The sequence below is a fragment of the Diadema antillarum genome, unplaced genomic scaffold, assembly GCF_040938485.1.
Source record: "Diadema antillarum isolate AM-2024a unplaced genomic scaffold, OU_Dant_1.0 seq00002183_RagTag, whole genome shotgun sequence".
In the NCBI taxonomy this organism is placed as follows: Eukaryota; Metazoa; Echinodermata; class Echinoidea; order Diadematoida; family Diadematidae; genus Diadema; species Diadema antillarum.
Genome location: NW_027272820.1, coordinates 366,424 through 394,090, shown reverse-complemented (window position 1 = coordinate 394,090; position 27,667 = coordinate 366,424). Strand labels below are relative to the sequence as shown.

Genomic DNA, 27,667 nt, shown 5'->3' with positions numbered 1-27,667 from the left:
CAAACATGCACTATTATGTGTGCTTATGTATGCTTTATGTATCATAATTTATGTCGACTCTTTCAGAAAGCTGTGATTTTCAGGGTTCAGAAACATCATCAGACGACCAACGATGAGTGCCTTAACCGTTGGGCTAGTGATGTCCATGTGTCTTCTACATTGTTCCCATTGTGAAGGTATGTTTGAAGAGGGAGATTTTTTTTTTGTCGTAAAAAACAACAACAAAACTGTCAATCCTTCCACTTTAATGCTGAAATCTATTATATCTAGGGTACTTAGTATTGACATTAAGACGTGACAGTGAACGAACGCTATACTCCTCCTTGGCGTCGTGATTTGGATATATAATAATATGTATGTATATGTTATATCACACATAACATATTGCTGCTTCAGCTTCCAAAGAGACCTGCCAATCAGAAAGCTTTGGGGTTTATGTTTTCACTTCTCTCCTTCACCTTCCAACCCATAAGTAGGCGTTGCCCCTCCGAAATCTATATTGGTAGCACTTTCCATCCTCTGGCGTGATTTCGATATTTTTCAGTCAAATACTCTCGCAATATATTGTAGATGCATACAGAAAGTGAAGTGAAGAATCATCGCAATATCGCGTTTGTTATGTCACAGACAAAATACATCTACTTGTTTACTTCAGACTTTGTAATTCTAACGTTTCTTAGAGTGATAAGAAACCAAGCAAAATTGCTGGTCAAACTTGGTACTGTTATGGACACCATACAGATAGGGTTGCCGTTTTCCAAGTGAAGTCAACAGGCTTTCGTGTCTCGTGTAGGCCTTCTTAGGTTCCAGCACTAAATTTACAGAACGGCTGGTCATTGTTCGAACAGTCATATCGTCCTTTACCTGCTCTGAATATGATGAGCGCAAGTACTTCCTTTGGTGTTTGGAAAGCAATACACCGGACCGGAGGACAACCACCCTTCTCTTTCTTCATGAAATTCATCTCGAATGAGTTGTCACTCGAGGAAACATCTCTTCCTCCAATATCTGTGATCGAAATATTTAGTACTGACAAGGTTGAGGGACCCGTCGAATCATTAATGTGGCATATCAAGCTTAGCTCCATTGCCTTATTGGAGCAAGCTATCGCCTTTTCAAAGCATTCGTTGAATATATTCAGAAGGTCTAACAGTTTTAACAGCTTTGACAGACGTTGAATTACCGCACTCCATTAGCAAAATTCTGATTCGAGAATTTCCCTGCGTCCGTGGGAGAGCCGTGATATAGTGAATAAAGTTCTGGATCAGTAAACAGACGGTGTGGGGTTAAAATATTGCCCTGCGCGTTCACCCTTGGATAAGATGTTTTACCAACAACCTCCCTCTTCATCCAGGTGTTTTAAGTGGGTATCTGACATTGCTGGAGGTAATAATGATGGTAAAACCTTCTGGAGAACTGTGTTAACACTGAAGATGCCACCCCTGGTACAAAAGATAATCTGGTTAGGCTGCAGGAGGCAGATCAAAAATTATTTTTCATCACGTCAAGTTTAATTGGGCATGTGACGGATCTTGTGGGTGGAAGTGCCTGTCCTGGGATGTGGGACAGCTGGAAGATCTGCCATCATCATGTCAGGCTGTGGGCAGCCGAAGGGTCATCTTGCAACTTACCAAGCGGTATACAGTGTCAGGTTGCAATCCTACAACGGATGGACTACTTGGCAGCTGTTGGAAGCTTGATTGTCGTCCTACAACAGATCATTGTATGGAGCGGCAGAATTAGGATATCTCACGCTTGCCGTTCGTCGAGCCATGGTGCAATTAGCTTGTCATTTAGCAAGAGATTAGGCTGCCGGAGAATCATCCTTCAATAGATTATTATATAATGAATAACATTTATACCGTTTCAAAGCGCATTGATACAGAACAGAAATTTTGATGAAGCAGTGTGTCAGCTAGAGTATCATCCTGCGTCAGGCTACGATGTCTGATAATTTCACTGGGCTCAATATGGCGTCTTCGACTGCTTTCATCTGATTTGTCTCGACTGCGGAGAAATACTAGATTCCATAGACAGCTCATAGTGAACATAGAGCCATATGTAATGGACATAGAGCCATTGGTGGCTCATATCCACAATGTTTTTGTAGGCTCAGGACTTAATGTTCCTCGGGCATTAGATTAACTTGTCCCCTAAGACCTGCCTTGCTTTCCTCCATCCAGCTTAAACAGAATTTCAAAAAGAGTTTCTCCATTTGTGCCATGTTGAGAGGGTCATAAGATAAGTCAACTGTTGAGATAGGCCTACTATTCACTTTAATGACGGGTGGAAGTGACTACTTGGTCCAGAGAAGACCACCCCTTCTATCAATCATGTCCTTAGTTTCTACTTCTGGACTAATAATCTGGGAAGTACAGGCAGTAGGAAGTCAAGGGTACTTTCGTTTGCCGGTAGACTTTAATGTCAGTGCACGTTCCTGATGATCCTCTTCTGAAAAATTCATTTCAGCTAGATTTACAGCCATCATCTATTATTTAGGAGATTACGAGCAAAGGAATTATGCTTGATGGCTGTTTTTGTTTGTCCTAGATGAAAGAGTCACCTGATTTTAAAAGGACTAATGAAGTTCAATTTACTCTCCATCTGGTCTAAAGATGCTGAGTATACGGGGTTTTTTTTCTTGGAAGTAATGCAGTAGATGCAAACTGATAGGGAAAGATATATGGAAACATATATCATCCGTAGACCAGAATACGATAGATAGTAAGCAAGGCCCGAGAGCTGCAATGTTGTGATTTTTATTTTTGTCTGTGCGTGTGATTGCGTGTATGTTTGTGTGCGCAATGTCTGCAAAATATGTTTACATGTTTCCGTTTGTAAGACACAAATTTTGCTTTTGTGTGTGATGTCTGCGTGTATATCATTTCCTCATTTTTCTGTTTGTAAGATTGTGTACAATTTAATCATTGTAATACTTGTTCATGTCATAGTGTATGACAAAAAAAAAGAAGTAACAGGCTAAGGAATAAGTAGGCAACGAAGAGGACGTGTGGGGGTAGGTTGGGGTAGGAGTATAAACCCAGTGAAAGGAAAACGATTTCTACACCAGAATTCTTATCAGGATCGATCTAGCTTCTGGTTATGAAAATTTGGCATCACATATACGATTTTATATTCAAAGATCCAGCAATTGGTATTCATCATTTGATTTTTCTATCAATGAAAAGGAAATACAAAACACAGGGTGATACATTCATCATTTCAACTTTTGAACAATTTGGAAGGACAAACTGAATATGATACGGATGCAGTGCTCAACAAAATCTAAACACTCTAGTTGAGCACTGCATCCGTATTATATTCAGTGTGACGATTGGGATTGCTTGCCTATGATACATTGTATGTACGTATGTACGACCAAATTAAGAATAACTGTAGTGAGATTATAATACATTGTACTTATAAATCTCTTGTACATTCTTAATACATGCACTCATAAACAAATCAGCAGTTAACGAAAAGTCTTGATGTAATTGTAACTTTGACAGCATTGTATCTCCAAACTTGTCGAAAAGACGAATTAATGCGTTGCATTTTGTGTTCTGGTGCGATATCTGTTCCTATTGTACTTTTTAAAGTATATGTCCTATCGGGATTAGTGCGCAGTTTATGGCTCTTCTTGTGTTGGTATACACGTTTATCACCATCCAAGCCTATTGTACATTAATTCAGATGACATTTATGAATTAGCACAACCTCAGCTTCTTTCTATATAGTGTGTATTTGTTATCATACCTTTATTGTTGTTATTACTATTGCTGTATATTTCATCCGAAGGCATAGAATGCTCTCATTGAAACAGCACTAATAGAAACAAAGATCCTTGTTTCTCGAGAAAAAGAAAGTAAGCCACGACATCTTCCTGAAAGAGACAATTTATTCTATTAGACAAGAAGGGAGGTGGCGTAAGCCCTTTGAACCTAGGAGAAGGATATTCTAGCTTGTATCCATCCTGTCTGTGTCATCCTCTGATTGGTTCTTGGCTTCACTGCTCATTTTAGACGTCCGTTACCATTTCCACCTCAGGTAGTCTAAATGAGGTGGAAATCATTCTCACTATTTCCTTCTCCTTCCATACAATCACTTGCTTCCTTTCGTATTTTAGATTAGGTATTTATGTGAATGTGTGCCTCTGTATGTCTGATTAAATATTTAATCTAGCTGCGACGTGGAATACATGTCTTTCAAAATAAAACAGTTGCCTAAAATTATCATACTTAATATGATATACTTTAATAGAAAGCAATGGATTCATACTAGGAAGTTCGTGCTGTCGATCATGATAACCATTCTAAATTCAGATCAAAGATTTTCTGTTGTGTATTGCCGTCAAAATGATTGCCTTCATGTATTTGAACTTTCATTGTTGCTAACACATTATCATCTAAGGTCATTTTGCCATCATTTTCAATATTCTGGTCCCTTAAAAAAGAAAAAGAAAGATGAAAACATTGAAACCGCAATGTGTTTATCATCGTCAAACATTCATAGCTCATGAAACCTGCACATTTTTATCTTTAACTATCTTTTTGCTCGCTACAAAATTCAGCATCGGTAGTGCAACTATGTATTCTCTTAGAGTAATGAACATGACTAACCCCATTTGTATCATATCTATATTCAATTTAGTATAATTATGAATCCCTCGAAACAAAATTTGTAATAGGATAAGTGCATCTGGAGAGTTAACCATGACACATCTATACACCCTGCGACTGACACACCTTGATATCCCTGAAATGACATACGATATGTAGGTTAATTATGCACGTCCAGTAATGCCAAGATTGTATTGAAGGAAAGGGGCATATCCGCTTTCGTAACTAGATTCCCTTCCTCAGCGTGTAAATAAGTTGCAAGGACTTTTATCGCGTCCAAACCAATATGTATTCATTTTTTCTATCCCCTTAGCGTGCTTTGTGAGAGGTCCCTTCCTGGGTTATTATGTCCAACTATTAAGACTATAGTATTATCTATCGGCTGGCTTAAGCATTAACTATTTACCCAATGTCGTTCCAATGTTTTCAGATTCATTTAACTATTTCAAGCTTGACAATGAAAGTGACTCTGAATGAGAGCTTGCTTTCTTTTGAAATCGGTAAAGAATAATAAGTTCACAGAAGTTCCTTGTTTTGTTTTACCGTAAAAAATGTTATACCAATGAGACTAGGCGACGATGTAATCTCCCCAGAATAATCACATAAATAGATGGCTAGGTAGATTGATAGATAGATAGATAGATGGATGATAGATAGATAGATAGATAGAGTGATTGATTGATGGATGGATGGATGGATGGATGGATAGATGGATGGATGGATGGATGGATTGACTGATTGATTGATTGATTGATTGATTGATTGATTGATAATTGATTGATCTGATTGAGGTTGAATTGATCAGGTAAGAGCATTTCACTTCAATCTTCCTAGGTCTACAATCAGTGTTGCCTTCTTGAAATTCTCTCCTATGACACTGTACATGTTTGTCAGTGGCACTTCAGAGTAGTAATCCAAGCTCCGGAAGCTTTCAAACATACATGTATGGTTTATCTTGAATCATTTCTCTGTTATTGTCACAGGGGTGCTCTTTCCATTCGGACATGGAGTTGGTGACACATTTCTTGAGAGACTGGACGATGGTCATGAAGGTCCCATCATACTATCTACATCCTTCACCTTCTTCGACATCCCCTATGATGCCCTCTTTGTAAGTGGTAAACGCTAAAAGGAAGATAAGTGGAAACTCGTTCCAATGCTTGATGTTAAAGTGGAGATTGTTTATAATGCACTAAAGCACACAGCCGGAAAATGAACTTTTCAGCTAATATTGTTTTTTACAGCCTGTTTCATAAAAGGCATTGACTCATTCCCTTTCGTCTCTTTTCAGATTAACATAGACGGTGCCATATCATTTCAAAGCAAGATTAGAGAGTTTGAGCCCATCAGATTCCCGCTGACAAACGATGTAATCATCGCTCCGTTCTGGGCAGATGTGAACACTGATCCTTACATGGGTGCTGGTGATGTCATGTTCAGAGAAGAACTTCCGACCAATGAAAATACAGCCATATTTAGTCGAGCAAATGGCATCATCCGCGACATGTTCATCGAACAAGAACTCTTTCAGGCTTCGTGGTTACTCGTTGCGACATGGGAGAATGTGACGTTTTATGATGTTGATTCGCCTTTGTCGGGGGTATGACCATAAGACTATATAAGTATCGTTTCACGAAGTTAGCCAATTTTATACACATATATGTTATCCTCTCCTGCTTAATGGCACAGTTACACTCATCATAAACTCAATGCTGGTATGACTAGAAATCAATGATGAATGCCTTTCTTACAGAAATAATGTAATTGTCCTTTACGGTGATCCAGGCATGTTTATTTTAGATTATTTTCTTTGTGTTGTTAACCCTGAGTCACGTGTACCCTTTCCCGTTCTCCTTTGATACTCGCAAGTCGTCAATAGCTACCTACAGTGGAGCAAATTCTCTTATACTTTGAGTCGTGAATAGAGATAATATTATGTAAAATTCTAGGAGAATAATCATGTTGCTCTTGTTATGTATTGCCGTCATTATCGTTGGCATTTCTGTCTTGTGATCCGGATCTACCTTGTACGTCAGGTTTATCTTCTTTCCCGCTTACTCGCCATCCTGTTCTAGTTTATCATGCCCTTGATACCCATTCTCTTCGCAACGTAATCACAATTCTCACTTTTTACTTTTTACTTTTTACCTTAATTTGCATTCATTGATGATGATTTTCTCGGTGGTCACTTCAGTACTTATGTGACATTATTTGTCTAACACTTTGCAGCCAAAAATACCTTTCAGTGTGTACTCGTGACTGATGGAGATTTCTCCGGCGTTATATTCATCTACGACACCATAACATGGACCGGAGGTGGCTCGGGTGCAAATAGTGGAGACAATGGCTACAGCACCGCAACGGGATTGGGGGGTATAGCAGCGGAGGTAGGAAGAGTGTGACGCATTCATCTGTGCGCCATTCTTGCTCCTTATGACATCACATACAACATCTGAATTGGCGACAAGTAAACAGAAGGGCGGCAAAAATAATATGATCCAAGAAATGTCACGGGTTTTTTTTTTTCCGTTGTCCTAATTTAGCTCGTATATACGTGGTGATTAACATGAAGACTGTTAATTATTGACAAATGTAATAACTCCTCCTCCTCCTCGGTTTGGCTATCATTGCGTGGGAAATATGCGCAAAGTAGCATATTGATACACAGTACGGAAAATTACGCCAATAAGTCAATTCATGATATCCACCTCATTTATCACTGCAAAGCATTGTCGGGAAGAAAATATACGAAGATATCAATGGGTCATTTCAGAAACCGCAGGCTTGTAATTATATGAAGAGTTTGTTCGCAAAAACCGATAAGTCCATTTTTGAAGATTTTGAAGAACGGTCTCTGTCATAAAGTACAAAATAATACCTTTTGAATGATATATTGGTCACTACATATAAAGGTACATTTTTGAAGTTATGGGCCCTGTTGCATAAAACCCTTACCGCTGGACTTACCGCTCCTTTCTAGCGGTAAGTCTTCAAATTAGCGGTAAATTTTATAATCCTTGATGCTGATTGGCTGTGATGCCTAATTTTGACAGTAGTTACCATTGAAATTCAACGGTAAGTTTTATGCAACGGGCCCATGGTCAAACGAAGCAAAAATTTCCTTATTATTCTCTTTATTTTTCATGACCTTTGATCGCAAATATCTCCATTTGGCAATTATGGACATCGGTTTTTGCGAACAAACTCTTCATATCCTGTTGCTTTTTTCCTGTCACACTGTTGTCAGTTCTTCATCTTCAGAATTAAACATTATCATCTATTTACAATATTTCAGTTGACCGTAACTTTCAATATATCGGTTATCTTCTTCTTCTCAGGCTGGGTTTAACGCCGGTAATGGAAAAAATTATCACATCATTCCTGGCTCGGGTACAGCCGATATCGTCGACATCGATCTTGGCTCAAATACAGGTGAGCGAGGAACATGGGTGTATCAGGTGGATGGTGCAGTCATACGGGACACAACGTGTGGAAGGACAGGTATGCTTTATGTGTTTCTTACAAATTGATTAAACAATACGATTTGTGTAATATATGCTTTGTATTTTTGTTTCTATCTTTGTTGTAATGAAAATAAGTGATAATTGACTTGAATTGAATTGAATTGAATTGAATTGAATTGAATTTAACCTAATTGCATGTGCGACCCTAATTGAACTTGGTCTAGTCCGGAAAATCTGTAGTTGATGTCTGTCATTTGGAAATTGTAACACCTGCAGAAAATAGATTTGGTAAGTTATACGTATAAGATAAGCTCACGTAGCACACAATGTGGGCAAAGGATGATCTACTAGTGTTCATATCATAAGATAATTCTAGAACTTTCAATACATGTCATATTAGCATGCTGAACATGAATTGTCGCTGTAAAACGGGGCATTTTGTCATTTTCAAGATGAATACAAGTGGGAAAAAAACTGTAAGTCGTGTGATCATATAAGTCTGACACGTTTGCATTTACTGCACAGATTTCCTGTCAATACATCCCCTCGCCATCCCCATGCTCGGAGGCACATCGGTTCTGCTGGCTGGTCCTTGTCTTAATGCGTCGCGTCATGGCATCAAATGCAAATTTGACGGCGTCGTCGTCGATGGCGTTGTCCTGTCCAGATCTCGTGCCATGTGTGTGACCCCTCCTCTATTCACTGCTGGCTTCACTGATGTCCACATGTCGCTTGATGATGGACTGACCTATCCGTATCTTGGCGGGATTACTGTCAGTACGTTCGAACTTCTTTTGACATGGTCGATTTCCCGTGATTATATTCAACTTACGTTGTGATAGCTGGAGTTGATTGAAGCGTGTTGTTCTAAACTACACAATGTACACACTTATGATAATTAAGAAAAGGTAAAACATACCTGCAGAGTGTTTTCGTAAATGAATTAAAGCGCAGGCCAGTTTTAATAATAATAATATTTTCATACCCTTCCCTGATCCTATTCCGCTTCACTCTCTCTCAGAAAGGTCCACTATATTTTGACCTCCCCCCCCCCCCCCCCCCCCAATAAAATCCCAGCTACGGGCCTGAGTAACAGGTTACGAAATAGTTCTTATCATTTTTAAACCTCTCTGTGTACAATATTCAACTCATAAAAGATAACCTAGTACACACACACACACACACACACACACACACACACACACACACACAAACAACAAACCAAGTTGACAATAGTTGGATCGTTCGTCACACTGTATACCTACGTAAGTCGAACTAAAGGACTTTTTGATTGTGTGAGCGAGGACGTACCGTAGTAAAAGTGAACCGGAGGGGTGACTTGTTGGGGCTTACGTTGACCTTTTGTTGCAACAGCTCCAATACCCTACAAGATGGCTAGCTGTCCAGATATACCCAAAGATGGCTAGCTGTCCAGATACCCAGATCTATCTCGAAAAGAATGTAATGTCAAAAACAATGACGTGATGAACGGTGGCGACCCGATTTACGTGGAGTGAGCATACTCTCTAGATGAGAATTAAGAAAAATAACAAAATCACGGGCATACATACTCGGATTTGATTATAACTAAAGATCTCCTGATTGCTAGATATCTACTGGATTGTACCGAACTCGGATCCCATCCGAGTAGGCATATAATGTACGATGTATGCGCATGGTTTTTTATTATTTACTATTTTTCGAAACACTGAATAATCTTGTGTGCTTACATCATGAAGGACAACTTTGTCAGCCAGTTGCAAGAAAATTTTCATTTGTACTTCTATTCTGTTCATCAACTAAAACCTCCAGTTCAACAATCTTCTCTCTATCATGTTATCTGTCAGAGGAAGTGATTTAACGATATTGTGAAGATACATCGCTTCTGATATTTCCGACACCCCTATAGTGCTAGTCATAGTATAGCTTTTAAACGTGATTGCGGATTGAATTTGTTATAGCACAGGTGTTATTTCCGTGCAAACTTGTGTGTACACAGGAATGTCCCGCGTGCTATTTGGTGTTAGTTTGCGGATGTGGGGAAGTCTTGTTCCGCCTGGTATTCCCGTGGTCTAATCTCTTATTATTACTTAAAGCCCGATCATATAAACATGTAGTTCCGATGAGAAATTACGACAAACTATTTCTGGAATCTAAACGTATCTCAAAATCCAAACCTTCATCAAGATCTAAGTCAAAGAATTAAACGTTGTACTTATTGTTTCGGCTCAAAGCTTGAAGAAATCTGAGTGAATCAAACAATTGTTTTATTAATGATGATTCTTTTTCAAGCATATGACCTACATAGCGAACACCACATGTTGAATAAAAGAAAAAAAGCTCGCGTGGTCAATATTAGTATCAAAAAGTTGTAGATTAACCATCTGTTGGAAACAAAACGTAGACATTTTACCTTCCTAATCATTTTTGTAAATTCCAAACCTTCATATAGGTTTAACGTGTACAGAGGTCCAATGAGCTCTGCCTCACATTATAACCAATATTTGTACAGCGCCTTTCCTGTACAGACTCAAAGCGCTTCATCTTAATAACAAAATGCAAAAAATCAGCAATATTTACTAAACAAAGTAAAAGAGAGAAAGAACAAACAAAAAACAAACAATGACTTTAAACTTGTCCTATATAGGAACTTCAGAAACTCAAGTGGCTATTTATTGATACACAGTGGAGCTTGAAATGGTGACTACAAAGTGTATTAAAATTTAGCGAACGTGAGTCCCCTTGTGTGTGAAGCCCCAACAACAGCTCTGTGGTGAATCTCTCTCAATATGATTATCGCTAATACAGTGTATTTTTTTAAAAGGATGTATAGCAACACGTGTTTCCAATATGATATACATGTACTAGTAAGGAAAGGCATAGCGGGGTTCTGACAGAAATACGCTTGGTGTATTTTAGTGACAGCCAGTCTTTAATGTCCATTTCTGTCTTTATATGTTAATGTATGAATAGTTATAAGATTGCAAACACTTATGAAATGGTTTTGTTCAAAGGCCCCTTAGTGAATTTTATATATCATGTGATTGATATTCAAAGGTGAAAATGTCATCACACAACTCTTCACTGAAAAAGTCATATTGATGCGTGGATATATAAATGATGTAAAAAGCTCTGGTTACCATGTTGATCACCTGTACAGCCGTATAAAGGGCTTGAAGCTTGAAACAAGAACATAATATATTTTTTCATTATATCCTCTTTATCTTTGTAAAAGTGTGTGAAGTTTTCAGTCGAATGCTCAGGCTATGTGACTCTCAAGATAACAAAAAGCTTAGAGAATGATATTTGATTGCAATGGAGTGACCTGTATTCGTACTTTCAACCAAAATCTATGCATCATATAACTTTTTCTTTCGTATTTAGCCCACGACATATCGTCACTGGTCCAGGTATCGGATTGGAATTCTACACCCGGAAGTATAATGAACGTGACGTGGGCACCGGAAGCTTTAAGGGGAGTAGACACTGTCTCCATCGCTGTCTTTGAGTATTCTGAAGATATCGAAACTGGAATTGTATCATGGCAGGGCATCCGTACTATTGCAACTGGTGTACCGAACAATGCCACGCCATACGAATTTTCACTGGACCCAAGTAATGTTAGAAAATCTGCCATTGTCGGGGCTGTTGGTATCATCGAAAATAGCACATCATCGTTTCCTAGGTAAGAGCATTTTGATATTTGATGATGATGATAATAATGATAATATTAATAATGTAATAATGCTAGTAATAACATTTTTGTCATCATAATCATCGTCGTCTATGACAAAAAATGGACTTGAGTTCCCATGGAAGCCATCCCTCTGTGCTAGCATTGCTGTACAGAGGCCCTGTCATTACCCATGCAAGCTCTGTCAGGTACAGTTAAGAGGGATATTGGCGGGGGGGGGGGGAATGATGTTCAAGAATGTACGCGGGACAGGGATCGAACGCATGATCTTTTCAGTTTAGAGATTCAGATCCTCAGAAGAGATCTAAATACAAACTTTCGGCATTATCTTTGGTACAGTATTGGTAAGGTGCTACACGGAATTGTATGTCAGTTATTACAATTTTGTTGGTTTAATCTGTGTTCAATGCCAGTATCCCTTCCATTCCCTTTTGTTCCCCGTCTCTCTGTTTGTCTGTCTGGTCTTGATAAGATTTCACATAGTTCCATGTGCATGAGTGTGTACGTACACTTGAAGGAGTTTCAAACATATTCTATGACTTGCATTTGTAATAATTATATAAACGACACTCCTACTTAATTGAACCATCGCTGCAGCACCGATTGGGAGGGGAGGGGGAGTTTTAGAGTATGATGAACATTTCATGATATTGGTAACGATGCAAAGTAAATTTTGAGGATACTTTACTAAAAGACAAATTTACGGTCATTTTAAGGCTGCTCAGACGTTCCATTTGGAGCAAGATTCACCCACTGAACTGGCTGTCTCCCGTCAACCAAGATCTGTGGTGCCAGGAGTGGGCGAGTGAGCAGCAGGCCGCTCCTTTCTTTCTCGAAGGACGCCCTCCCTGTCCATGCGCGGAGAGGCAAGCTCGTCGTGACACGGGCGCGTTCACCACTTCCTTGGACTGCCGCGGTCAGCATGCAAACAATGCAATGTGTACAATGCAGAGACATACGGCTTTTTGTGTGACCACTAACACTCCGAGGTACTCTATTCATTATGATTACAATGAAATTATTTTCTCCGAACTCCCCGTTTGTCGAAGTTTCTTATGATACTGCGGATCAAGTGGGAGAAAGGAATTAGGTGCTGATGTGATTTACCTTTCAATTCATATAATTAAAGGAAATTTACTTAAATCAGAGGTTCAGCATATATAGATTGAATGAATGAATGATTACAAAATAAATGTCTACAATATGATAGATTTAACGCATAGTTTCGCACTTTTTATAAGTGATACCATGAGGTATTGTTTTCATTTATCATTATCACTTGATAGGCTCATGGTTGATACGAATGATCTTTCCTCTCTTAGCATCAACTTCTCCTGAAATGTTGATTTTCGCAAACACACATTAATAATACGCATTTTAAAAATATTTCTCCAGCTCTCAAGGAGCAGGTCAAGAATGTTGCTACGACTACGGCGGAAATTTGGTGGACATAGACTCTGTTGGTGTCGGGATTTCCATCCGGTCCCATATTCGCGGGGGTTTCCCCTTCTGGTCGACGGGCCGCGTTCCGTTCCTGTCCCACTACATTGCGGATGTGATGCCTTTCCTTCAGTGCTGTGGCTCGTCCGACAATGTGCTGTCAGGCCAGAGGGGACAGTGCAGACTTTATCACAGTGTGCGTCCAGCACAAACCTGCTACGACTATGTTGCCCCTAATAAGATAGGTGAATATTTCATGACAATTATAATTTGTTCAGTAAGCGACGTCATGTTTTCCTTTAAAGATGAAAATGACAACCTCACGAGCAAATTTTTGATTGTAAGACGTGATCATTTTCTAATATGAATAAATATCCCGGTACTGTAGATACTGTTTGAATATAAAATAGAAATGTACTCAAACTAGCAATGGTAGGGTGGAGGTAATGTTCCAAGTAGTGGTCATGGCTGAGTGAAGCAGCGGCAGCAAACGCATGGCGTGAGTCTCAGTGTAGCATTTGAGATGCTCTCTTTTAAGTACGTTATATTTATCCTCAGATATTGTTTTACCAACGTATTCATACAAGATATCTTATTCAGTCAGGAATTTGAATAATAATGTTTGCGAGATGAGTAGCATGTGCATATTACTCCATAAGAGCTGTTTTTACACTACTCGATGAAATCAGTCAAAATGAGGGTATGTAGGTACAACTGTCAATAGTCAATGTTGGTTCCTCCTTCGGTTTATGGAAAACTCTTGTGTGGAAGAGCCTCGAAGATCCCTTTCCACATGAAAGAGGAAATACCCGATGGAGTAGCCCGCAAGACACGCGTTGACAATGGTTGTATTTATACGAAATATAAAAGAAGATAATATACGGTGTATCTCGTTGCGGTTGTATCATGACAAATTAATACTCTACGCCCTTTATTGACATACCAATATTTCCTCCCTCTCTTTCATGCAGCAAGTGCCTTTGGCGATCCACACTACATGACGTTTGACGGGCTGAATTACACTTTCAATGGTTTCGGAGAGTTCACACTTGTCAATGGCAGTAATGGAGAGTTTGTGCTTCAAGCCAGGAGCGTACCATTGAAAGGTGTGGCGATATTTTGTGCCTTCCCTCTTCCGTCTCCTAGCCCCCCCCCCCCCCCCCGCTCTCTTTCCTTCTCTCTATCTTTTTCTCGATACACACATACAGACACACATAATACCATCTACACCCACTTAAAGTGTGTTCAAAAGAGACAAAAGTATTGAAAAGAAAGTTTACAGCAATGATAGTGACAATGATAACACATTGGTAATATTGTAACTATATGATTATGGTTAATGATTTCACATAGGGACAGATTGAAAATTGTTGGTATAAATATGATAATCACTGAGGATTTTAACATTATGACTCTTTTTTTTTTCTTTTTGTTTTTTAATCAGGCAGCCAGAGGGGCACTATTTTCACAGCCATGGCAATGACAGCTAGAGATAGCGATGTAATCCACGTGGAGGTCAACCCAAGACGAAGCCTGGATGTGTACTTCCGACGGGCAGGGAGAAAATTTAAAATGCTTGATTTCCAGGTGCTAAATGAATGGCGACTAAAAGGTATGTTGAACGTATGTAATCAAGAAAAATATTGATATGGTTGCTCTCACTTGCTTGACAGCAGAGGGGTAAAATGAAAGTATTTCAAATGCAAAGTCAATTCCATCAACTGATCGTTTCAAACGAGTTTGTGCAATAAACGATGTTTGGTCAAATTGCGGGACGGTAAGTTGTGCACGTAACACAACTAGAAATAACAACCGCATACGCACATTGGCACACACAACAGACATATCAACGCGGTAATACCAGGACAAGTGGTCCAACCTTTTGTAACTACCTGTTAAACTTTTCTCTAAAGTGAGAGCATGGAAATCTCGACACCCCTATACCGTCATTGGATGTATACAGTGTATGATCATTATCATTTCGCCCCCATTTAGGTGTCACAGTACGTTCGGGTGACGATTTATCGACAGAAGGCTTGTTGGTGGTCTTCGATTCAAGCGGTATTAGTCTTGAATTTTCGGCTTTTGAGGGCTCCCTTGCAGTCATTGTCAAGTTACCAGCACATTTTCGAGGGACTACGCAGGGATTGCTCGGCACGTCGAATGACGACACAAGTGATGACCTTCAAATTCCAGATGGAACTACCCTTCCACTGTCTTCATCACTGGAGAAAATATTCAGCGAGTTTGGACAAACTTGTAAGTTTCAAAGAAATCGTTCAAGAATCGTTAGGTAATGTAGAGTAAACTTGTACAAACCTGATCTTAACATGAATGAAGTAGGAGATTAAAGCAATACCTAGGCAGGGCTCTGAGTCCATGGAAAATCAATCAGGTCCATCAAGTCTATGAAGGGTACTGGTAATAAACAATCAGAAGACAGTTTATGCTTATGTTTGGATAACAAAATCAGCTTTTTTAACAAATGAATTTCATAAATTTTATTTTATCTTTTTGCAAACATCCGCAAAAATCTTAAGGCACCACGATGTTCAGCACAGAAAATTACGAGTTGCATCGTGACATTATACAGAATAATGGACATGTGCTTGAGAAAGCTAGCTCATTAATTATCATGATGACAACAAAAAGTAGCCTTGATCGGGGTTAAAAACTTATGTTGGTAAAATCACGTTTTAAGAGGATTTATCATTCTTTCCATTTATTTTAAAAGCTGTCAATTTTCAAAAATGCGAAACTACAACCTATGTTTGTTTGCTAACGCCTGTTCTGTCTAGGGGAGGTTCTTCCAGGCATGTCACTCTTCTTCTACCGTACCGGGTTCAACCAATCGGCGTTCACATCTCAATCCTATCAGCCAGCTTTCACCGTGAACGACGTTCAACTGGAGGATAATAACGCCAGCACTGTATGTGGACAAGACATGATGTGCAGATTTGACTTGCAGGCCACCGGTAGCGAATTATTTGCACGCCATACTCTAGCTCTAGTTGGTCGATTCAAACACATCCAAGAAGATCTGGCACCAGGTAAGGGAGCATTACGATGTGTACGGGACATAATGGTGTGTCAACAGTCGATATTATTTTGCAGTGTACAAAAAGAAATCATTAAATTTTTGCCAATTTTATCAGTTTTTAAAGCAACCGAAGGAAATATATATCAGAAAAAAACTAAAGATTTTGTTTCCAATATGAACTGTATCGTATCAATATCCTTTAGACTGTTTGTAACTGCCTGTCAAATCATATTATTATTTCATACAATTATCATGTAACGTTACATGTATTTGTATCTGAATGTTTATATGTGAATAAAATTTCTTTGTGAAAAAAAAGATGCTCAAGGAAGATTCATCATTTTTAAAAACATCAACTAAAGATAATTTAGTTTCCTTTATCCAAGACCCTGCCATTACTAGGCATATTACCCTATATCGTCACCATCCCAGTCATACACCTTGATGGTCGAGGGGGCATGGTGGGTAAAACATCTTGTCCAAAAATGTAAGCACTTGACACTAGCGGGGATTCGAACTCGGGACCTGCAAATGAACATCAAGAGCTAGTCTATGCCACAGATCCCCCATCAACATTGATTAGGGAGTTACAATAACTGTATGAATTTTTGCTTTGCTAATTTCTATAATAATCATGATATGCGTTAAAGACTCTAGCATTGAGAAACTGGCATCCGTACTCTTCTTGTTCAAGAGTAAAATTTGCGTCAGCCATAAGCAGATCACATCCCACACTGCATGGCGCAAATTCTATGTTTGCGAGATATCGTAAGTTTGTGTTTGTGTAGCACAAGGGAGTAGTACATCACTCAATAATAGACGTTGCCATTTTACAACTCAGGAGCAGTAGAATGAAGTAAGAAAAAAAGAGAAATAAATAGTGATTTTGCTGATAGTGATAATTGCCTTGCATGACTTCCTTGTAATGTAGCATTATTGTTCCCCACAGTTACGTGTGGTGAGTTGACTCCTAACATGGCGAACGGACAAGTGACAGTAAGCGGGAATTCACCTGGAGACGTGGCTGGCTTTACGTGTGATGAGTGCTTCGAGTTACGCGGATCTCAAGCTATAAGATGCCACGCCACTGGCAGATGGTCAGCTCTGCCGCCATCTTGTGAACCAAGTGAGATCTACGTTGATTTTTTAATATTTTAAGAACATGAACGCAGCAATTTGGAAACAATGCCGTCAGCCAGCACTTTGATTATTCCTTGCTGGTCCTCTAATCAGACCTGAAAACTTTACTGACAACTTTATAAGTCAACCATTAAAATAGGTACATGAGTTGAATTTATGAAACCCCAAAAACAAAATTTTTATCCAGAATTGGTAATGAAGTTGATTGTCTTCGATTGTAACTGTAAGTCAAACTGTCAAGGATTGGCACAGGACTAATTACTCGTTAACTATAGACTTCAACATAAAGTAGTAATTGAGAAACGCGAGTAATATCAATAATATATGTAGGCCTACGTTCAATTTCCACCTTTGCTAAGACAGTCTGCACGCAGTGACGCAACTGTAATAGTAAAGTGAAGTTTGAAGCTGGTGATCAACCGGATAATGGACATGGCCAATATGACAAAATGAGATACATATGATATTCTCCTCCCTACACAGTCGGGGACCGATGCCCTGAGCCCCACGTTCCCGCCGACGGAAACATAACCTTTGTAAGAACATGCCTGGAAACTCAAGTCGTATTCTCGTGCTACGAGGGCTTCCGTCTCATGGGCGCGCCCACGATATCTTGTCTTGAGAACGGGCAATGGAGCGCGCCTTGTCCTAAGTGTCACTTGAATAAACCCTCTCCAGATCAAGTTGTCAAGCAGGCAGGTAAGTATTGCTTGTTGGTATGACAGAGAAATCATAGATTTAAAGTATTTAAGATCAAGGACACCAAAGTGACAAAAAAATCTTTTGTTTAATCTATCTAATGATGATTATTCGATATTGATATTGATATAGATATTTAGGTATAACATGATATATATATATATATATATATATATATATATGTATATATATGTATATATATATATATATATATATATATATATATATAAGATGACGAAGTAGAGTGGTAATGCATTTTGACAGTCCAACAGTGCTATTTATTCAGACCAAATTTTCGACGAATGCATTCGTCTTCCTCAAGGTCAACAGTGACAATATTCTGAAAGTAAACAAGGTGACTCTATTCTCTATATAATAGTACAATCTCTATAGAGAATAGAGTCACCTTGTTTACTTTCAGAATTGTCATTGTCGACCCTGAGGAAGACGACTGTATTCGTCGAAAATTTGGTCTGAATAAATAGCACTGTTGCACTGTCAAAATGCATTACCATTCTACTTCGTCATCTTTTCTATGCTGGTACCAACACGCGGACTACAAGTGTCATTATATATATATATATATATATATATATATATATATATATAATCAAGTGTTAAAACAGTCGTATAAACACCGCAGGAGCCAAAGAATTGGACACATATTTATATGAGTAATATCTATTTATATATATAAATATACAAATTGTAATTTGTTAGTCCGACCAACCTAAAAGACTACACTTGAAATCACTTGGATCACTCTTCGCCTAGGAGTTACTATAGTATACAGCCCTTTGGAAAATGCACAAACACGAGAATACCAAAGATATGAAAACTGCTCTCGTGACTATACTATGGCCCTCTAACTTACATTTCAATTTCCTTTTTCAAGTATAAACGTGACACAAAATAAGCATAATGAAATTTAGAACATAACTCGAACGCAGTGCAATTCAAACAAGACAGTAACAAGTAGAGATTACCAGTTTTAAAAAATGTAACCTATCATAGAGCCTGGATATAGTCTGAAGGTATATGACATCGATTTATGACCTAAAAATTCGGGAAACGAAACAGAAATCAAAGTGCATATGAAATACTAATTTAGTGAGAGAAACCTACTGAAAACCTACTGAAATACGTTGTAGCTTGTTAGCTCACTTGAACCAATGAGCTAATGCGATTATTCAGCGTCGTGTGTTGTGCTCCGAGCGTCGTACCTCAACTTCTTACATTGTCAGCTTCTCCTTGAAACTTGACAACTCCGCAACAGATATTAACCAAACTGGGCAGGGAATATCCCTTGGGTAATAGGATCTCAACTTGTTCAAATGGATGCTCCCCATTCCCATCAAAGTCCCAAAATTAAAGAATTAAAAAAAAACTTATTTTCTATATAGAACCAGAAAGATAAAACTTAGTTGGTGCTATATGAGTAAATACATCAATGACTGAAGTTTGTTCATGGTGGATCCAGGGATGCAGTTGTGGCCGGGGTGGGGGGGGGGGGTGGGAATGGGGGAAGGGACAAAAGTGGGGACACTAATCTTTTCATTTTCATCTTCTTGGAAACGCATAGTCAAATTTGTCACCAAGCTCTGCGGGTATTTATCGCTACGATAATAAATGTATAATTATTCGTACAAATGGCCATCATGCCCCTTCTTCGGCCCCAGAGGACAAAAGGGCCCGAAAACAAAGATTAAAAAATATTCTTTTATATAGCCAGATATGCTCGTAGGAAGTACAGTGAATGTACTTTCAAGTTTGTTTATGGTCAATTTTTAGGGGTGGCCCCGTAGAGGGCCGGGGAACATAGAGGGCAACTGTCAACGATTTGATCTTCTTTTTTAGAACACAAGGTTGAATTTTTTACGATCTTGGCAGTTATTATCGCCAGCGTCATCCAGAATACACACATGGACACCATACCCCCTTGGAGGCCCAAAAGTCCCCAATTTTGCTATTATAGTGATAGTTTGCAAGAATGAGTGGAAGGTGAACTTGTGATACTCAGAGTACAAAATCCACTGGGTCTCTTGTATAGAATAGATCCCTCGTGAGGGAGATAGAAAAATAGAGATCTACCAATGTCAACGGCGGAAAAATACCAGTGAGGAATATGTTACGCTTCCACGTGTACAGTGAGATGTCAACTGTATTTGATTTTTTTTTCATAATGTAAATGAGCTTGATTAGAAGCTTGAAGTTTGAAGGCACTCTCCTCCAATGTTCACAACTGACACCATAAATTAATGATTCTTATTCTAGAGGGACAACTGACGGCCATTGAGAGCGCCTCCATCGCTGCCGGCGTGGGCGTCTTGCTGCTCGCTATTGCCCTCGCTGCTGCCTGTGTCGTCACCAGAAATCGCCACGTGAAGGAGAAAGAGGAAAGGAAGTGAGTTAGTTTAAAGGGGCTGTACAGTACTGGTTGAGGTGGGGATTCATATTTTTTACATTCCTAAGTGAGATAATGAGAAACCTCTTATGAAATATGAAAGAGCATGTAATTTTAAGAAGGATTCAACGTTTATTTGATGAAAATTGGTTTTCAAATGGCTGAGATATCCCAAAAAGTGATAATAACAAAAAGACTACAGGCCACGCCTTTTATTAGGATCTCTTTGTTTCACCTTGTTTTTGGATATCTCAGCCATTTCAAAACCAATTTTCATCAAATAAACTTTTGAAACCCCTTAAAATTGCATGCTCTTTGACATCTCATAGAGTGGTTTCTGAATATCTCGCAAAACGTTAAAAGCTAAATCCCCACCTCGACCAGAACTGTACACATCCTCAATTTGTACAAATTTTCGATAGAATTGTAAAAATCAACGTCATGAGAGGATCAGTATTGCACCATTTCTCACAGGTATGTGATAAGCCTCGGGAAAGATCATTGTAATGATTGTTTGTCATCAGTATTTCCTGGTGCAGGGCGCTGTGCATGATTGAAAGCAGTTTCGCTGAAGTACTTCATTAGAACACCATATTTTGTCGAGGGTTATTATGTTGATTCACACTTCTTTAATTGAACACAATATCCTGTTGACATCGTTATTTGATGAGACTTGCAGTTCTCAGTGTTGTTCAGCGTCAGAGATCGAGAATGAAGCATTGGGTTCATTGTCTGTTGATATATAGACTGCAAAGTCACCTGTTGATCTATTCAAGTGGGCATTAGTATGATGGTTATGGTACCACGTATGTTGTTTCTAATCAAAGAAAGCAATAATTATTATTAGTAACAAAAGTAGAGTGTGGACCAAATTTCTCAACATTTTTGTGTTTTGCATATGATAATGGACACACTGTACGTACTCCAGGAAAGCTTCGGAAGGATACTCTCAGATATCATGTGCGCTTTAGAGTGCATGTCAACATGCTATATGAGATCATAGTTCGTTGACTCTCCGTCTTACCAAACTTACCTAAATGCCACATGAACTTGCCATAATCAACCCAAAAGTAAATATTAAGATGAAAATAAACTGCTTTGCCTTGATCGCCCCCTACATTCTCTATTTCTATTTTTCCGTATCAATATAGGAAACGCAGGTCAGGAGTGTGGACAACTATTCAAAATCCCACCTACAATGCAAAAGATAAATGGTCATGCTAAAGTTGACAGTTGGCACGACAACCGACTAGCTACGTAAAGCATTCGTCTGACGTTCGGAATTTATGCAGGACAGACTAGGATGCAAAGATCTTTACGACGTCATTCATCACACGGAAGAGACGCAGGATTGCTCGTAGCAGCGAAACAACACAATTGCCGACATAGAAATTCCACGTAAATTGTGCGAAATGTAGTTACAGATGAAAATACTGCATCAGATTTGAGAAAAATACTGAAAGTAAGAAAGGGTAGATAATAAAGGAAGAGAGAAAGGAAAAAAAAAAGGAAAGAGATAAACAAACATAAAATAGTCGTACACCGCTATCAGTGTATCTGCAATTACTCTCAGTTTCAGTGGCGTCCAAAGATGCTCTTATAGTTATCAAGAGATGAACTTGATGCATCCATACCAGTACTATCCTTTTCTCACGTAGAAGTACCTCCCGTGATTATCAAATTAGGTGGTTATTCCTTCCTGTATCACTTCCTGTCATCTCAGGGTCTGTCACATGTTCTGATGTATGAGGTAGATTGATTAAACTGAATGCAGCAAAATTAAAGCTACAAAGCAATGAGACAAGACAAAATTACAAACATGTGATAGACGAAAAATTGTCTGTCAGTAAGTTTTCTTATTTCTGTTTTGTTTCCTCAGTATGAAGAAGACGTCCATAATGATTCTCGGTCTATAATGAGTTGAAATCACGATACATTGAAAATGTATGCTTTCATGCCCTGACCTTCAAACCACCCAAAGGATTTGTTTAATCATTATATTCGCAATTTCAAGAAGTATCCTTTACTTCGAAACGGATCAAAGATCGTGCTCACAATACTGTGAGAGTGACATTTAGCAGGCTCTCAATGCTTCTCTCGCGGCGGTCTAAAAGAAAGCGTTACTTAGCATCTTAATTTCGTAACGCTCGTGGACACTACTACAGTAATCATCAAATTAGCATTCATAATCTCTATTGTAATCTAATATTTATTTCATATATTCATTCTCCACTCATGGGAAGGATTACCCTTTCAGCCATAACTGGGATTTATTTTCAAAGGAGTCTGGTTTCTTTAACCTTCAGCGATTGTCTACATTATTTAAAATATGATATAAGAAGCAGAAAATTTTAGTACTGATGTTTTCTTTTTCAGTGAAAACAAAGACTTTAACATAATTACAGAATGGAAATCATTTCGTTATTTCATTGGGCGACGCAAACCATTGGCTGTAAAGCACGGTATGCACAATAAAACTATTATATCAGCGTGTTTATGCCACGAAATTGTCTTCGCAATGTTGAGTTCGAAAGTTAGTGATACTCGAGATTTGCAGGGCCCTCTGGTAGAGCAGTGGCAACACTGAAGAGGCTACCCTGGGTAAAGAAGACCTTATCATTATCATTTAAATTATCACGTTTGATATTTCTTCGAATATATCATGTATATGCGTATGAATGGTTTTGTTATCGAATGATGAAGGACTCTTTTCGCTGTAAGACATGAGTTTTTGCAAACTAAATTGAAACGAAATTTGCTGCCTAATTTGCTGAGATATGCTAATTTAAGGTATCGATTAACATGAGCAAGGACGTATTGAGCCAGCATGTTGTTGAAATTGGATGTGTAAAATGATAAAGTAACGAAGGCGTTCAGTAACTGATAGAACTTACCGAAATCTCTACTTTTTATACTGTCGAGTGTCTCAGCTTCATTTATTCCAGAGAAATGCGAGCCATTTTCTATGTAGTGGCATACAGACTGCGTAATCATAAAAAGGCAAACACACACACACACAAGTTATGCAAGATTTGCACTTTTTCAAATGAAATGGGTCATCTTATCATTTAGAAATAATGTAAAACTTTCCGCTCTGCCATCAAAATCTTTACAATTCAATTTCTAATGTTTTGGATGGCTTATACGTTCCCATTTCGTGATGGCGCTTGTTTTTTTTTAGTTATACATGATCCATAGCAGTTTATGTAATTTTCACGTTTCTTGACAAATCGGTCACGCGAATACCAAAATTAGTCGAAATGAACAAATTGTCTAAAATAATCCTTTTCTGCACTGTACACCAGTACTTATAGTTCCATCAGATTGTTTTCAGTACATATTACTGTATTGACATTTTAATAGTTCGAATCAATCCTAATCTCAAACTATAGGGTTGTGCACCAGTGTACATACAGGAACCTGTAGAGTTAAAAACATCATTTCAAATATTTTATCATCTTCGAAGTTCACGGGATCAAACATTATTGAAATATCCATCGGGGAAATCCAAAGTTACTCTTGGCGACAGGGCATTTTTGTACGCTGCACCAAAATTATGGAATAATCTCCCTTTGTTTGTAAGACAAACAGTTTTAATTAATGAGTTTAAGGCCAGGTTAAAAAGTCATCTCTTGAAGTAATGTATTTTCTGTTTGAATTTCTTGTATGCATGTCATTTTGTAATGCGCAGTAGAGTATATTATTATAGTAGCTGCGCAATATAAATGTCCTTTATTATTATTATTATTATTAGGCGGTGACAAAAGAGAGCATGACTACATGTTTTATTTTGTTTCTTGGACGATTTGAGATTTGCTGTATCATGTGGTCATGAATAGGTTTCCCTGTGGAACCTTCAAATGTTAAAGCAGCCACTTATGTAATTAGAAATGTCGCCATGGCGACTGGTATGCCTCTGCTATATAGCGTTATTCTCCCAATAGGTCTGCAGTACATTTTGCCAATTTGAGACGACAGTTTTACATGATTGACCAAAAAAAAAGTCATCATTATTTTTGGTAATAATACACCAATTTTCATGACAAAGCTTTGTAAGATAATACAATAGTTTAGATACATACGAACTTCAACATTTAGGACGCTATATGTTTGCACAATGTGGTTGTTTTCACAGGAGAGTTTCACTAGCTCCATGAGGACCTATGGCATGGAATGAACGAAAATTAACGGAAGCTTTTCATTTCATAGTTTCCCTGGTGATATTGCGTAAAACGCTTTGAAAGAGTTGTTGTATATAATGCTATGAGATATAATTATGTATTTTCTTGTATTGTACAGATTGATTAAGCCTGTATTTTCTGTCAAAATTCATCAGTTACGCCAACTGCATAAAGATACATGCTAAATTTGCTTCTGCTACCATATAGGCCTATTGTATTATACTACTACTGGTACATGTTATATATGACATGTTATTCTTGACTTCTTATGAAGCCAGGGACTCAAGTGCATGCGCGTTTGCAATCATTCTTAGTTAGTCGTTTTGATAGTTTCGCCTTCTTTGTTTCAATGCAATTTCACACCATGTTCACGTAGGCTGCACCTGTATACATAATGTAGAATTAGACAACGGAACAGTATTCGGACCCTATCAAAATAGAAACTAAAAAACAAACAAACAAACAAACAAACAACAACAACAACAGCAACCTGGAATTTGAAGTTGACCAAGTTTCTACGAAACGCTGAGTTTGTATAGGATTTACCACAAAAGCAATTTGGAGGGGACCAGTTGCATACAAGCCACCGGTATTTTTGTGAGCTGACCAACATTATCACCTCTTCTAATCACACACAAGATTTTGTTTTATTATCTAGTATGGACGATGTATACTTGTCGATATGCGTTTAGGTGAAATGCCACTCTGTTTTTGCATTGTCATCATAGTAGATGGTATGATAAAAAAGAAACTGTTCAGTAAAAGATATATACATATATGTATATTCATATATATGTAATATATTGTAAGAACGTTGTGGTATTTTACAGTTTCACCGTCTCGTCTTGAGTTAGAGATATTGGTTAAAGTCATTATGAGAGCAAATCAAGAGATAATGTCATAAATCTCCAATTGCGTGCGCACGAATCTTCATTTGCCTCCTATTCTGTCGGTCGGACATCCGGGAACTTCGTGGATGCTAGCGTGCAGTACAATGGGAGCATTGGAGTGAAACGACTTTTGTTTTCATTCCAGCAGCCCATATAGTAATGAGTATAAAAGTACACCAGTAGAAGTGACGTAGCACCGACCGACATAATAACTATTGTGGCTTGACTGGTCTCGACGAACAACCCTCTGATTGCTTGTCTTGCAATCGCTACATCGGGTTGAATTTGGCAAAGGCTCTAGATCATCATCGCCTCATTTTTATTTCTATTAGGTGGTTGCGAATTTTGAGTATCACCGTTTCACTAAAGTATGTGAATCTGTGAATTACATGCGTATACTTTAATTCTTTCTTACTGTATTTTTTGTATTTGTATTTTGTTTGTGTACTGAATTTGGTGGTATCATATTTCAATGATATTATGTGGAAAAATGCCAATAAACTTGACATTTGATTTGATTCGATTTGAATTGTTGTTCCACATCTCAAACGTGAACGTAATACAATCGATAGAGACATAATACCAGATGTAACGTCATAATCAAAAGAAAATACAATTTATAGTCATGAAAATGTGAGGAACCTATTTCAAAGCAAAACTTGTGTTGTATAGGTCCCTTAATGAGAATTTTAGAGGGATGGTACAGTATTGGTGGAGACGAGAATTGGGCTTTTAACTTTTTTGCGAGATACCAAGAAAACACTTATTATATAGTACAGAGCATACCATTTTAAGAGGACTTAAAAGTTTATTTGATGAAAATCGGGTTTGGAATGACTGAAACATCAAAAAACAAAGTAAAACAAAGCGATCGTGATAAAGTGTGAGTCCCACTCTTTAGCAGAATCGCTCTTTTTTGATATCTCAGCCATTTCAAAACCATGCAATTTTCATTAAAAAAAACTTTGAATTCCTCGTAGAATTACATGCTCTTTCATATTTCATAAGAGGTTTCTGATTATCTCACCAAAAATGTTAGAAACCTGAAATTAGGTCTCAACCAAAACTATACGATCCCTTTAAAGTCTTATTAAACAAACAACATATAACAAGGATGTTGAAAGGAAGAAGAGGGACGTAGAGGAAGAGATCAAGAAAAAGAAAGAATTCAGGTAAAAAACAAAACAATGAGAATACACCATAATACCGAGATAGCCACTTGTAATACGCATGCAAAAATTTCTCTCAACCGAGAAGCATAGTTACGTAACAATATGCAAAGTACAATATAAACATGAGTATTCAGGAGTAGCCTGAACACGAATGAATCTGTTAGAAGATCGAAAGAAAAACAAACCGAGAATACCTAATTAAAAAAGTAAATCTAAGAAAAGGAAGGTGGAATGTAGTTGCTTTGATAAAAATGTTAAGCCTGCACGAGGGGTTTTTGTTCGTTTGCTTGTTTGTTTTTAGTTTGCGTTTAAAACAATTCAGTGATAACGATTCAGTGATGTTAGGCAGCGGCTGCAATTTTATTTCTTTCGTTCTGAAGCGATCGTCCATTGGATCAAACGAAGGCGCCAAAGGTGTCGAACATACGGGGGGGGGGGGGGGGCAAAAAACCAAATCAAACAAGATAAGAACAAAACGTATAATGATGACGCGGAAATATACAAATTTCGGCTCACTCGCGCGTACTAATTTAGAGTATTTTTTTTTTCAAGTCCTCAGTTTGTTGGTATAAGGCCGTCACCATTAAATTTCTTGATTAGAATTTTAAGATTTAATAAGCAAAAAATGACAAGAATTCCATGTTTTGTAAGCTGAAATACAAAAATTTCGCCTCGCTCGCTACGCTCGCTCGCCAAAATTTATCACACACAAAAAAAGATAAGAACAAAACGTGATGATGACGCGGAAATATATAAAAATTTTCGGCTCGCTCGCTGCGCTCACTCGCAAAAATCGATCTAAATTTATTACATTCAAATCACCCTCATCTATAAGGCCGTCACTATCTTTATTAGAATTGTAAGATTTTATAAGCACAATAATGACAATTCCATGTTTTGTAAGCTGAAATACAGAAATTTTCG

At 38.1% G+C, this 27,667-nt stretch overlaps 1 protein-coding gene across 1 annotated transcript; it reads left to right on the top strand.

Annotated features, from left to right (window-relative positions):
- The first annotated feature begins 71 nt into the window (after positions 1-71).
- On the top strand, positions 72-24,156 carry LOC139714174 (sushi domain-containing protein 2-like). Its single transcript, XM_071625892.1, has 18 exons — positions 72-176; positions 5,603-5,730; positions 5,911-6,219; positions 6,489-6,507; positions 6,849-7,006; positions 7,958-8,120; positions 8,609-8,860; positions 11,468-11,768; positions 12,437-12,766; positions 13,173-13,462; positions 14,189-14,323; positions 14,662-14,829; positions 15,213-15,476; positions 16,016-16,267; positions 17,207-17,383; positions 17,881-18,096; positions 20,371-20,500; positions 21,652-24,156. The coding sequence occupies exons 1-18, from the start codon at positions 113-115 to the stop codon at positions 21,722-21,724; spliced, it is 3,429 nt and encodes a 1,142-aa protein (XP_071481993.1). The 5' UTR covers positions 72-112; the 3' UTR covers positions 21,725-24,156.
- Positions 24,157-27,667: the final 3,511 nt, after the last annotated feature.

Excerpts from the sequence above, each read along its gene's own strand:
- LOC139714174 (XM_071625892.1), top strand. The coding sequence starts at position 113 with ATGAGTGCCTTAACCGTTGGGCTAGTGATGTCCATGTGTCTTCTACAT. Across the intron at positions 11,769-12,436 it reads AGCACATCATCGTTTCCTAG|ATGCAAAGTAAATTTTGAGG; the intron begins GTAAGAGCATTT and ends ATATTGGTAACG. Across the intron at positions 17,384-17,880 it reads GCCGCCATCTTGTGAACCAA|TCGGGGACCGATGCCCTGAG; the intron begins GTGAGATCTACG and ends CTCCCTACACAG.